The 13,805-nt window shown below is 37.3% G+C and overlaps 1 protein-coding gene across 2 annotated transcripts; it reads right to left on the bottom strand.

Annotated features, from left to right (window-relative positions):
* Positions 1–1,278: 1,278 nt before the first annotated feature.
* LOC129248575 (zinc finger protein Xfin-like) lies at positions 1,279–13,373 on the bottom strand. 2 transcript variants are annotated; one of them, XM_054888185.1, is made up of 9 exons: positions 13,129–13,373; positions 12,633–13,044; positions 12,461–12,569; positions 12,127–12,392; positions 5,805–5,898; positions 3,787–5,735; positions 3,058–3,725; positions 2,422–3,006; positions 1,279–2,362 (listed from the first exon to the last, which is right to left on the bottom strand). In XM_054888185.1, exons 1-9 carry the CDS (start codon positions 13,261–13,263, stop codon positions 1,469–1,471), a joined length of 5,112 nt encoding a protein of 1,703 aa, XP_054744160.1. In that variant the 5' UTR covers positions 13,264–13,373; the 3' UTR covers positions 1,279–1,468. The 2 variants fall into 2 exon arrangements, with proteins under 2 accessions (XP_054744160.1, XP_054744168.1); XM_054888193.1 differs by having other exon boundaries at positions 12,461–12,566.
* Between the last annotated feature and the right edge of the window lie 432 nt (positions 13,374–13,805).

Genomic DNA, 13,805 nt, shown 5'->3' with positions numbered 1-13,805 from the left:
TCAAGATATCAGGGCGACTTTATTAAACTAAAATTGAATCGGCTGTAACACGCACTAAATTTGGAAATTTCGATGAATTTCGTATAAAGTTTGGAACTTTAAGTTAAAATTAAATTTAACAAAATTAATAATAAATAAAAAAAAATCAATAATAAATAAAAAAAATCAATAATAAATAAAAAAAATCAATAATAAATAAAAAAAAAATCAATAACAAATTAAAAAAAAAAAACAAATTAATGATGAATAAAAAAAAAAAACAAATTAATAATAAATTTAAAAAAATTAAAAAAATAATAATAAATCTAAAAAAATTAATAAGAAATTAAGAAAAAATTAATAATAATTAAAACAAAAATAAATAATAAATTAAAATCAAATTAATAAGTTTAAAAAAAATTTATAATCAATTAAAAAAAATTATAATAATAAATTTAAAAAAAAATTAATAATAAATTAAAAAGAAATTAATAATAAATTTAAAAAAAAATTAATAATAAATTAAAAAAAAAAATAATAATAACAAATTTAAGAAATTAATAACTACTTTATTAAGCTAAAATTGAATCGGCTGTAAAACGCACTAAGTTTGGAAATTTCGATGAATTTCGTATAAAGTTTGGAACTTTGAGTTAAAATTAAATTTAACAAAATTAATAATAAATAAAAAAAAAAATCAATAATAAATAAAAAAAAAATCAATAACAAATTAAAAAAAAAAAACAAATTAATGATGAATTACAAAAAAAAAAAACAAATTAATAATAAATTAAAAAAAATAATAATAAATCTAAAAAAATTAATAAGAAATTAAGAAAAAATTAATAATAATTAAAACAAAAATAAATAATAAATTAAAATCAAATTAATAATAAGTTTAAAAAAAATTTATAATCAATTAAAAAAAATTATAATAATAAATTTAAAAAAAATTAATAATAAATTTAAAAAAAATTAATAATAAATTAAAAAAAAAATATATATTAATAACAAATTTAAGAAATTAATAATAAGTTTAAGAATTAAATTTAATTTATTTAATAATAAATTTAAAAAATTAATAATAAATAAAAAAATTAATGATAAATTAAAAAAAAAAATTATAATTAAAAAAAAATTAATAAATTTAAAACATTAAATGTCAAAATTTATAACCACAAGGGTTGCGTGGTTTTTTTTTCGACGGATGTATGTATGTAAGCGTATATGCAAAATGCATCGACCCCAATTGCCAAAGGCTGCGAAGTTTAGTGCTCTTCTACTATTTATAGTATAATATTAAGATTAACCATTTATTCATACACCAATACACTAAACTTTTATTTAATTCAATAGCAGAATAAGAAAGCTTAACATTGATTACTATTGAAATTAACATTAATACGATTTATTCGTATTTTATCATATAGGTATGTAAATACATACTCGAATGTATGTAAGATACACCACCCCACTTAATTAACTTTGCTTACAACTGTATTAGACTGTTACCCTGCTCGTCCAATTGCAACATGCTACTTGCTTGTTCTCCTTCCATCGAAATGTCCTGCATTTCTTCGGTTTCGAAATGTCCCCGAATAGTACGATGATTCTTCAACGCCGTTCCTTGAATGAAGCCCTCACCGCAAACATTACACACATACGGCCGTTCGCCAGTGTGCCGGCGAACATGCAGTGCAAGATCATTAGACTGAGTAAAGCTCTTCTCACAATAGGAGCACTTGTACGGCCTTTCACCAGAATGTATGCGCATGTGTGTGTGCAACTTGTATGAGCGTGAAAAGGATTTGTCACAAACAGTGCAACGATGCGGTTTTTCGCCTGTGTGGGTACGGCGGTGACAAGCTAAATCTGAGGAACGGGGAAACGCTTTATCGCAGAATTCACATTGAAAAGGCTTTTCACCAGTGTGGCGTCGCATATGAACAATCAAGTTAGATGATGAACTCACAGCGCGACCGCAAAATGCGCAGAGAAATTTTTTCTCTTTCGGTCCGGTTTTTTTGGCATTCGCTGACATACTTGAAGCCAGATTAGCTGCATTAATGCTACAACTAGGCGCATCACTGTCTGGGCCATGCATTTTTCTAATGTGTGCGAATAGGCGGTCTTTGCGATTATATCGACGATCGCATTTATCGCAATTGAATACCTGAGGCGGCACGGGCTCTATACGGCCCGAGGAAACGGCCTCATTTAAAGCGGCTGAACTTGTCAGCGTCTCGTCTGGCAATGGTGGATGCACCAATTTCATATGCATATCCAAATTTTCAGGCCACATGAATTTATATGAGCACTGCGTGCATTGGTGCAGTTTTTCGGTGTTATTGCATTGTGTACGCATATGATGTTCCATGATGTCCTGGAAGTTGAAAACGTATTGTTAAATATGTTATACATCTTAAGGTGTCTCTTACTTACACTCGAAACCGTTCTAAACACGCACTTGTCACATTTCAGCGTTATATGTTCATGCTTGTGCACCGATAACTGATGCTGGCTCATCTCATACCGCCGCTTGCAAACCAACCCACACATTTGGCACTTGTATGCCTTCGCTGGAATTTTTTCGTTGTCATCCTCATCTGTCTCCGAATCATCAATATCCAATTCGTATCCAAACTCATTCAAAATTGAATAATTCTGCTGAGAATTGTAATTGTGATGGGTCGAAAGCATCGTGGATGTCTCTTGGCGCAAATGAGTGCGTAGAGCAGACATACTATTGAAATCTACATTGCATACTCGACACTTGATTTCCTTCTTTCCATTTGGCCCCTTGGTGGCAGTTATATGAGATGCAGCTGCACTCAACTGATGTGATGTTATGCCATGTCGCTTAATGTGCAAATACAAATTGCTTCTGCGGTAAAATTTGCGTGGACACCAGAGGCATGGAAAAACGGTGGCATCAGCGCGATGTGTCATCATATGGCGAGTTAGATCCTTCTGCATCTGGAAGCTTCTTGAGCATTCCTCACAATCAAATGAACTGGGTGCGAAAACCTATAAAAAAAAACCCATTTAAAAAAATTCACAGAACTCAAGCAATCTCACCTTTTTCACTTCCTCACTATCAGGATGCATTGTGCGCAAATGCAATTTAAGATTCTCCTTCCACATAAAGCGTTGTGGGCATTTGCGGCATACGTAACGCTTTAGCAAATTCTTGCACTGGTGGCGGTAATGCGACTGCAACAGCTTGTCGCACAAGAAGTGCGCTTGGCAATGCTGGCATACATGCGGCGCTTCATCCCAACTGTGCTCACTCGCTTGATGCGCAAAAAGTTTATACTTCCGCGTAAATGTGACGCTGCACAAATCGCAATTGTACGTTGAGCGTCTTGGGTGGCGTATAATATTGCCTGTCACATTATGCAATGCTTCGTCAGGTTCCGAATCCGAATCGGTATCATCAGTATCAGAGCCGCTAATACTTAACTCATGCCCCAATTCATTTGTGATCGAGTAAAATCGGTCTAGCTGGCCGGCATTTATATCTGCTTTCATGCGTGACATCAGCATCTCCTTGGTCATCGGCGCCTCGTCGGGATAGAAAAGTATAGATATTTCCCAATCAGTTGTGACGTGTTGTGACAAAGAGACGTCTGTACGATGCTCTAGCAGATGAGCACGCAGATCGGCTATTTTTGTATGCTTGGAGAGACAGATTTTGCATTGCACACATTTGCAGCCGTTCGGTTTGCAAAGGTGCGGATCCACAGCTAAGATACATAGTAATATTAAAATGTTTTTCAAGGCAAATATTTAACTTTTACTGCTTACCATTCACCTTACGATTTAACTCGCGTTTACTAGCCGCTGCTGTTGTAGTCGCTGCTGCCATGTTGCCGCTAGCACCGTGCACTTTCAGATGCGTATGTAAATGGTCTTTCCGATAGAATTTGCGCTCGCAGTATGGACATTCGAACTTCTCGTCATCTGGCATGTGTATGCGCTTGTGCCGCGTTAGATCCTTTGGCCAAACAAACACTTTATTGCATTGGTCACATTGCAGTTTATTGGCAAGCTGACGACTTATTTGCTGTTCCGGGTCAATGTGCTGGCGTTGCATATGCTGGTGCAGATTTTCCTCCCACACAAAACGCGCTGAACAGCGTTGGCAATCGAAACGCTTATAAATGTTACCACAATCGCGTTTGTAGTGTTGTTCCAATAAGCCCGAGCAAACATATCGTTTTTCACAACGATTACAAGCATGAGGAAATGGTTGCTTCTCTTCCGCATGTGCACTGTGTTGATGATGTAGAATGCGTTTTCTCCTGAAAAATACTTCGGCGCACAAGTCGCAAGTGTAGGAAGTAGTTGAAAGTTGTTCACTGGGCGCGTTACCACTTTCCAGCTCCAGATCCGTCTCCGAGTCATTTAAATCCAGCTCGTTGCCACTCTCATCCATAGCTGAGTAATAATTCGTCAAATTCTGTCCGGCAAAATCGATCACAATACTCTGTTCCAATTCCGCCTCTTTTCCCCGGCAACCTTGCGGCCAATGTACCTTAAAATACTTCCCCTCTGTGTACCTGATATCCGTCCAACCATCCGAATGATGGGACAAATGAGTACGCAGCTGAGCTAGGGTTTTCAGTTTTTCGCTACATAGGCAGCATTCAATACGACGTTTTATCTGGTCGTGAGCCTGCCGCAAATGTTGACGCAAATTCTCGGCCTTCAAAAAAGGTTGACTGCATATAGCGCACACATGGGAACGGCTGTTCAAGCTGTGCGTCTCTTGATGGCGCTTCAAGTCGGTTGCATAACGGAATGTTTTATCGCAAAAATTGCACTGCAGTAGATGGAGTTTGCGTTTATCTGGCCATTTGGGCACATACACATTCAAGCGATTGGAGCACTTGTGCCCTTGAAGATTATGTAACCACACGAACTTGCCCGGACATTTGAGGCATTGATATTTTCTGTCCCGATTTCTACATTGGGTGCGTGAATGTAACTCAAACATTTTTCCGCTAACGAATTCCAACTTGCAAACGTTGCACTTATGTGGCAGTTTCTCTTCTGCATGTTCTGTCTTGGAATGTTGAAATAATTGATACTTGCGCGCAAACTTTGCATGACACAACTCACATTCGTACTTAGTCTCACTCGTATTGGACTCTGAATCAGAATCGCTAAGCGCCATTTCATAACCGTACGCATTAACAATGGCATAATATTTCGCATAGCGCTGATCTTTAATGTCTTTGCATATCTGCGTCTTAATTTTGCCTATATCGCAATTAGAATTAGGAAACAGCTCTTTAACTACTTCACCTTCAACATCTAAACACAAAGTTTCGGGTTTATAATGAGTTTGCAAGTGCTGTCGTAATGCGCCTATATTCGGAATAGCTTCGGTGCAGAGTTTGCATTCGATCGAGCGGAAGTGCAGATCTGTATAAAGACGTTCCGCGAAGTTCCACTCTGCGCGCAGTGTTGAACGTGGCCGTTTAGTTCCTGCCTCACGACTTGTATGGCTCTTCAAGTGTTCTGCGAACTTGTCCTTTCGCTGGAAACGTTGATTGCACTTGATGCACTCATATGGAAAAATGCCAAAATGGCTTTTTACATGGCGTTCAATATCTTTCTTCCAAGCAAAGTCTTTATCACACCTATTACAGTGATAACGTCCGTCATCGTTGCAAAATGTGAATTCCAATTTTTTTGTAGACACTGTTCTACCACGTCGCCGTTTCGATGGGAGTACAGATGACGAAGCGCTGTTAATTTAAAAAAAAAGTTATTATTTAAATAAAGGTCGCCATTGTGTTTGTGAATTATTTTATTACGGCTCAGCACTGTCTTCCTCGCTTTGGTCGTCACTCGTTTCAATCTCTTCTATTTCCAGTTGCAAACTTGATTCTACGTTTAGCAGGCCATCTCCTGTATAAAAAGTATTGTTCTTAGGTTTGTAAAACTAGTTGAAAAAATATTGGGTTGTCTAAAAAGTGCGGTAGCAAATTACCGATAGATGGTTTTTAAGTTTAACCCCCCGTTGAACACCCGGGGCCAGACTTTGGACGTATGACCAGACTTTGGACGTGAATTTTGCATATTTCTATAATAGCTAACGACTTGAGCTTCTAGGTAGCTTTCTAAAATTTTATTTTTTATCGATTTATGGATATAAAATTTTAAAAAGGATCCTCGAACAGGACAAAAAAAGGCTACACCCGTGTGCCCAATCGAAGGTGTCCCCCGGAGGGTTAAACTTAGGATTTAAAATTTAGGAAATCTTAAAAATTTGAACACTTCATATTGAGATTATAAACTAACTTCGACGTCATGAACTCAGAACTTGGCTTTCTTGATTAGAAACGTTTCGAGTAACAAAATGCAAGTACAACAAACTGTTTGCTACAAATTTACTTCTATTAGCTGATGATTTGTGGCTCAAAATAAAGCAAGCCATCAGATTGAGTATCAAATAATATCACTTGGGGCATAACAAACAAAATACTTGCAAAATAAGAAAATCTTATATATATATAATTGCGGCGTACATCATTTTTGGGTGTTTGGCCGAGCCCCTCCTCCTATTTGTGGCGTGCTTCTTGATGTTGTTCCACAAATGGAGGGACCTACAGTTTTAAGCCGACTCCGAACGGCAGATATTTTTATGAGGAGCTTTTTCATGGCAGAAATACTCTCGGAGGTTTGCCATTGCCGGCCGGGGGCGACCGCTATTAGAAAAAAAATGTTTCTTAATTTTGGTGTTTCACCGAGATTCGAACCTACGTTCTCTCTGTGAATTCTGAATGGTAGTCACGCACCAACCCATTCGGCTACGGCGGCCGCCGTTGATACCAAATCATAAAAAAGTCTAATAATTTCGTAAAGTTCTTAAAAATATACACAAATTACTTAAAAAGGGTACTATAATATATGTTGTTGTTGTTATTATAACAGCATACACATTCTTCCCTAAGATAATAGATTACCAGGAAATTTTATAAGTTCAAAAAACGGTATTATAATGTGTTGTTGTTTTTGTTCTTGTTTTTGTTGTAATAGCATAAACATTTTCCACAAGGATGATGGATTACCATGTTTGCTATTTAGCTATGGTGAAAAACAAACTGTGAGGGGAACTTTCGCTGCCACGTCACTTGAGGATTCGGCTGCCGAAATCTACATGATCATTTCACATGTATTCACACACTCGTCCACTCAGATAACAACGAATTGTCATTGGGTAACTTTTTTCGTATAACACCAACACAATCTCAGTTTGTTTGTAAATTCACCTCAAGTGACGTCAACCAATCAGCGATAAGCAACATACCGGAATGTTGTAACAACCAGGTTTATCGCTCAGATAACCTAAACACTCTACACTGATAGAATAATATATATATATTAGGGCGGGTCGATTTAAAAATCACTCATTGCTTTGTGAAAATCGTATTCTAGGGATCAAAATAAGAAACTTTGCCGAAGGAACCATACCTCTAAAACGAATTCTGATGTCCCCCAAATATCACCATTTTTGGCCTTTACATGAAAAAATTAGCTAAATGGCTATGTTTTTTCTTTATTTTTATTTATTTATAATAATATTTATTATTTATTTATAATAATATCTATTTTTTCTCTTAAGAAATTTATTTAGTCAGAACATATGTAAATGAAAAAATTAATTTAAGTGAGTTATAGAAAAGAAACTAAAAAGTTCGACCCTAATTGGGGGACATCAGAATTCGTTTTAGAGGTATGGTTCCTTCGGCAAAGTTTCTTATTTTGATCCCTAGAATATGATTTTCACAGAGCAATGGGCGATTTTTTTGCCTCCCCACAAATCGACCAGGCCTAATGTAGGGGAGGGGGCCCAGTTATGACGCGGGTTTTGAAAAAAATTAAAATTTTTTCCTCAGTTCCGCAAATTGAAAAATGAAGAAGTTTAACATTTAACTATTAACCAAACGCAACTTTTCTCCAAAGAAAGTATGTTTATTTGAGTTACTCAAAAAATTTTGGAACAAATTTTTTCAGGATAACTTTTTTTAGGACAAAAAAAAAGTGGCCCAGTTGTGACGCACCTCAAGAAATTTACTGGAAATGAGAAAATATGAAAGGAATGTCACACCAATTGTTGTGATTTAATGATTTATTTATTTTAAAGGCTTTCAATGGCAAAAATAATGAAAAATACAAAAGAAAATGTCCTTCAATGGCCATAAATGACAACGATTTTTATTCATCATCGTCATCTAAATATTCCTAGTCGTGGTCCACGTCACTTTCGCAGTGTTTGCAAGTGAAATAACTTGCCTGCATGTTGGCGCACTTCAAATGAACTGGACGCTTGCATACGTTGCAATTGATCGAGTTGGCAGCGGTCAATTTCAGCGGCAACAGCTTTAAGCAAATGATGCAAAAATCTGTTTCTTCATCAGATGGTGGTGATGTTGGTTTGACGCGCTTGGCCGCTCGTGATGGTGTTGCTCGCTTGGTGTTGTCCGGTGTTGCTCGCTTCGTTGTTGCCTTCTTCGGTGTTGGCTTTTGCGCTGTTGGCTTCTTCGCCCCTTTGGCTGCTTTTGCTGCTGCCTTTTCCTTCAAAACAACACGATTTTCAGGAGAGGTCAGTTCAGCACTTTGCATTGGCTTTCGTCCACGATTCGAAGGCTTTTTTGGAGCAGCAGCCTGAAGAGGACCAATCTCATCCAAAATCGATGAACTGCTGGTCACCAATAACATTAGAGATCGGGATCGTGAGGTAGAGTGTTCGGATGTTAGCACCTCTTCTCCGCGTCCTATATCCATAGTATTGTCCAAAACGATGCGTCGCTGGTCATCTTCGGTGATTCCAGCATCAAAAGCAACTTGTTCCTCATTTTGTGCAACAGCTTGAACAAAATCGGCGTCTGTGAAGATGTCGGGATTGAATGGAGCAATGCCCGTTGCAGCAAAGCCCGCCTTAATTATTTTTGGCGTTAAAGCCAAATCCAATGTAGCGCACACAAGCCCAGCAATGTGTCGAATTTCCAAAACCTGTTGAAAAAAAAACACTAAAACTAGAACAACAATCATAACACAAATCATATTTTGTTTTCTTACCTTATTTGCATTGTTCTTTTGCCAAGCGGAACATTGTGACTTAAAGTAAGTCTTCACTGGGCCAAATACGGACACATCCAGTGGCTGTAGACGGTGGCTGCAGTGAGACGGGAAAGACAAGATATGGACACCGTTTGCAGCTGCAATGTCGAGAGCTTCCACCGACATGTGCGAAACGTGGTTGTCCATCAACAGCAGCACCGGATGATCCTTTGATGGTTTCACGAACATGATGAAATGACGAATGTATCGGACAAACTCTGGCTGGCACATCCAGCCAGAATCATTCGCAAATCCAGCAGTACCAGGAGAAACATTGTCCAAAAGAGTTGATTGCATGTTCTTTCTTGGAAATAAAAAGAACGGCGGGACTGAATCGCCATTCGCACCAACAGTGAGAGCCATTGTCACCATGGTTCCTCGCTCGGCAGATTCTAGTTTTCCCACACGCCGCACACCTTTCATAGCGATGACTTTTCCAATTTTTGTTGGCACAGTGGAAAACCCACTTTCATCCATATTATAGATGGAACAATTGTCAAAGTTGTGTACATCGATTAACCGAGACAAATTTGCGAAAAACTTGTCTACATTAGGTTTGCAGAAAGCTTTGACTCGGTTCATGGATGTTTGCTCCGGTGTTCTGAGCGTCAGTTCGCTATGCCGTTGCATGAAGAGTCTGTACCACTTACGATTCGCTTTACAATCGTTATCCCATTCAGGTGGGTACCTAAGAGACAGCTTCCTTGCAAACTGGTACGCCAGCTCTTTCAATTCATTGATGCTCAAACCATAGTAGTGAGTGACACACTTCAGGATGTATCCAACGAGATCTTTTTCTTGAGCTGGAGAGAAAACCATGTTTGATGGAGTTCTTGTACCAACAACACGAATGAATTCCAACAAATCCTCATCTTTCACTTTCGAAATATCTTCAAAATTATCTTTCGTTTTCTGTACGTATCGCGATAAGGTCCTGTCGTTTATACCATGCTCTCTCGCACTTTTACGGATTGCATTTTCATCGATAATGCAAGATTTGATGGCTTGCAGTACCACATTATTATCGGTTTTCTTAGCCGCGGGAGATTTCTTTGGAGGAGACATGGCTAAAAACGCAAAAAAAAGCAAAACACGAATTAAATTGCAATTAAAATGCGTTTCGACAACTGTATCATGAAGAAACGCCGGGCAAGGAGCAACGCAATCAAAAACAAAACAGTCTGGAATGAAAAACTTTTCAGGACGCGAGGGATCGAGATTTTGCTCACGACCTTAGAAGTTTCTAGAACGCGGGGAATCGAGATCTTGTTCACGATAAAAGAATTTTTTAGAACGCGGGGAATCGAGATCTTGCCCAGAAACTCACACACATAAAAACACTTACCAAAAAATGGACAGATACAATGTTCCAGCGCTTTTCGAAACACTTCGGTATACGGCACGAATCGGATATTTACTCAACCGCGGACAATTCTCAACTGAACTGAGTTCTCCCCGGCGCCTCAATTTATACCTGAGCGCGAGGTCCGAGCGCGAAGATTCCAGAAAGTTCCATTTCTCAAAAAGTTCTTCTCGATCGTTAATAATCGTGTTTTAAAAATTAGATCCATTGAAATCAAGAGTTAGGTATAATTAATAATGACATTATTGAATTTTTATTCCTAATAACATAAATATTGTTGCTTAATCAGTGTTTTTACCAAATGGAACATTCCCGAACCTTCCCGATCGAGATCTTCCAGAATATTCTCGGACAAACTGGTCTCAATATGTAAATTTCCTTTCCTCTTTTTTTTAAACAACAACAAAAATGTAGGAATTCGGCAGTTCTATATGATCGTAGTGCAAAAAAAAGGTGCGTCATAACTGGGCCACCCGCTGAGTCACAACCGGGTCACGATGCTATTTTGTGTATGACAAGCAAGTTTTTTATAGACACCACATAATCACATAAATCCATATAGAATCACAAAATATACGGCAAATACAATATTTTGATGCATTACACTCGCCTTTTCACTGTTAATTTCACAAAATTTTGGTACTTTGAAAAAAATCAAAATAACTTTTTCGCACGATTTTCAACACGATGTTTGGTGCGTGTATACACAATGCGACTACTAACGTTGGTGTCTGCACAAAAACTGCTGAACGTCAAACGAACATAATTGGCAGGGCTCAAACTGTCATTTTCATACCGCATGTCAAAAATATTTAGCTGCGTCACAACTGGGCCCCCTCCCCTACTATAATATATGTTGTTGTTGTTATTATAACAGCATACACATTCTTCCCAAAGATAATAGATTACCAGGAAATTGTATAAGTTCAAAAAACGGTATTATAATGTGTTGTTGTTGTTCTTGTTTTTGTTGTAATAGCATAAACATTTTCCACAAGGATGATGGATTACCATGTTTGCTATTTAGCTATGGTGAAAAACAAACTGTGAGGGGAACTTTCGCTGCTACGTCACTTGAGAATTCGGCTGCCGAAATCTACATGATCATTTCACATGTATTCACACACTCGTCCACTCTGATAACAACGAATTGTCATTGGGTAATTTTTTTCGTATAAGACCAACACAATCTCAGTTTTTTTGTAAATTCACCTCAAGTGACATCAACCAATCAGCGATAAGCAACATACCGGAATGTTTTAATGTTTTAATAACTTTGTATATTTTGATATATATATCTCATAGCAATCAGGAATGTGCAGTGCAACGAGACATTTCTTACATTCCCACACAGTTTCACTGCGGGTATTCAGGAATATTAACATATTGAAGAATTTCTTCTTCGGCTGTCCAGCCGAAATTTCGAAATTGAATATTTCTTAGAATTTGGAGTTGGTTTTGCTTTTTGAGTTAAACAACATGCTTTTTTACAGTTAATTCAGCAACCGTGCATTGAACGTCATTGCCGGTCTGAAGCAAATAACAAGTCGACGTGCATTGCACATCATCCCAGCGCAAGAGGTTAATAAAGTTCATTCAAATACCTATGTGTTATAAATTTACTCTTTAGACAACCATATATTCCTTACCTGTACTAATCGCGATTTCTTGTTTGGAATGCAACTTCATGTGTTTGTTAAATTTATCCTTTCGCTGAAAACGTTTATTGCATTGTGCGCATTCATATGGAAAAATTCCTAAATGTATTTTCATATGGCGTTCTGCATCTTTTTTCCAGGCAAAATTCTTCTCGCATTTATTGCAATAATATCTACCATCTCCTTCACAGAAGGTATATTCAAATGTAATCGCAGATTGTGGTCTTCCACGACGTCGTTTTAAAGGAGGAGTTTCACTAAAACGCAAACGGATTTATAAATACAAATACAAAAGTATGACTATAGATACAAATTTAGGAACTACCTCTTGCTAGTGTCTAGGTCACTCCGATTTTCAAACAGATCATTTCCTGTCTTCTCACTGTGCCAGGTAGTTTCCACGGTGGTTATAGGATCGAGTCCTATGCTTTCTTCTATTGTATTTGGAAACAAGTTCCTAAATTTTATTACTTAAAACGAAAAAAATATATATGTACCTGTGCTAACACTCTCAGCATCCGGTTCATCCGGATTCAAATCAATTTGCATTTCTTCCTTTACGAATTGAACAACTTCATTGCTACTTTTTCCTTCCCTATCACATTCGTTTGTATTTATGTCAGTTAAGTCTTCACTGCATTCAGTAACTTCCTCGCCTACGAAATCAGCTTCTTTTTTAATTTCCGTTTGCCGCATTGGTATATCAATAGGAGCCTCCAAAAGACAATCATTGTTTTTGCCTGCCAGGTCTTTACCAGCGTTAGAGGTAAGGCTTTCGACATATAAACTAGCAAATAACTTTTTATTTGCCACCTGTGCTTGTAACACAAAAGAATAGGTATTTTTAAGTTTCCTTGAGCAACCTCCGCAAATTTGCTGGGGCAGACGCCGAGCATCCTCGCTCTTATTCTGTTTACATATAAGATAAAAGGTTTGAATAAAAAAATATTCAGTATCAAATGTAAGTACAAGTATTTTTAAGTATTTAGCTACATTAATTTTTGCGATGTCCCATAGAAAGTCTCCTAGTGTTTTCTTTGGGTAGCGCTCCTCATCCAAAAGTTCTGCTAATGAGTAGAAGTTGCCAACATTTGTCTCACGACATGTACGACATTGGTATGAAACCATTATTTGTAGTATTTATATAAAATACAACTGGAAATTTATGGAATTTTCCGACACATTGAAACAATAGAATAGCAGCTTTTGCTAAATGAAAAATTTATACGTATGATAAACCCGATTATTCGAATGTCATTGCAAATAATTTCATTTAGGAAGGCTCGATGACCGGCGATGCACTAAATATCGATGTTACTAAAATATCGATATAAGACACAAGTTAATGCTATATTCCCACGATACGTAATTCTTAGTAATTTGCGAATCACCCTCCTTCCACTGCGGATTCGTCATTAACTATGTTGTTATGGTTGTTTCAGCAGTTGTTGAAGTAACAGTCCTCGGACGAATGGCTCATTTCTTGTTCTTTGCTTTTTTATTACTATTTTCTGTGCCATGACAATGGATTGGCCAAACGTTAAGGAAAAATGACGACTAAGTAGCTAAACAAGCGCAGCGCTGGAATCCATTTCAACAAACTGGTAGAGGAATTGACATGACCGCGTACCACCTGGCGGCTCTTAACAGAAGTTGAAATGAAGTCTCTC

This window comes from Anastrepha obliqua, chromosome 1 (assembly GCF_027943255.1).
Source record: "Anastrepha obliqua isolate idAnaObli1 chromosome 1, idAnaObli1_1.0, whole genome shotgun sequence".
Taxonomy (NCBI): domain Eukaryota; kingdom Metazoa; phylum Arthropoda; class Insecta; order Diptera; family Tephritidae; genus Anastrepha; species Anastrepha obliqua.
The sequence above is the reverse complement of the archived record's forward strand: the minus strand, read 5'-3'. Positions and strand labels throughout refer to the sequence as shown.

Bases quoted from the DNA above. Each gene is read 5' to 3' on its own strand.
- LOC129248575 (XM_054888185.1), bottom strand. From the start codon at position 13,263: ATGGTTTCATACCAATGTCGTACATGTCGTGAGACAAATGTTGGCAAC. The intron at 13,045-13,128 runs GTAGCTAAATAC...ATATGTAAACAG, and splicing joins GGGACATCGCAAAAATTAAT to AATAAGAGCGAGGATGCTCG. The intron at 12,393-12,460 runs GTAGTTCCTAAA...TTTGCGTTTTAG, and splicing joins GACCTAGACACTAGCAAGAG to TGAAACTCCTCCTTTAAAAC.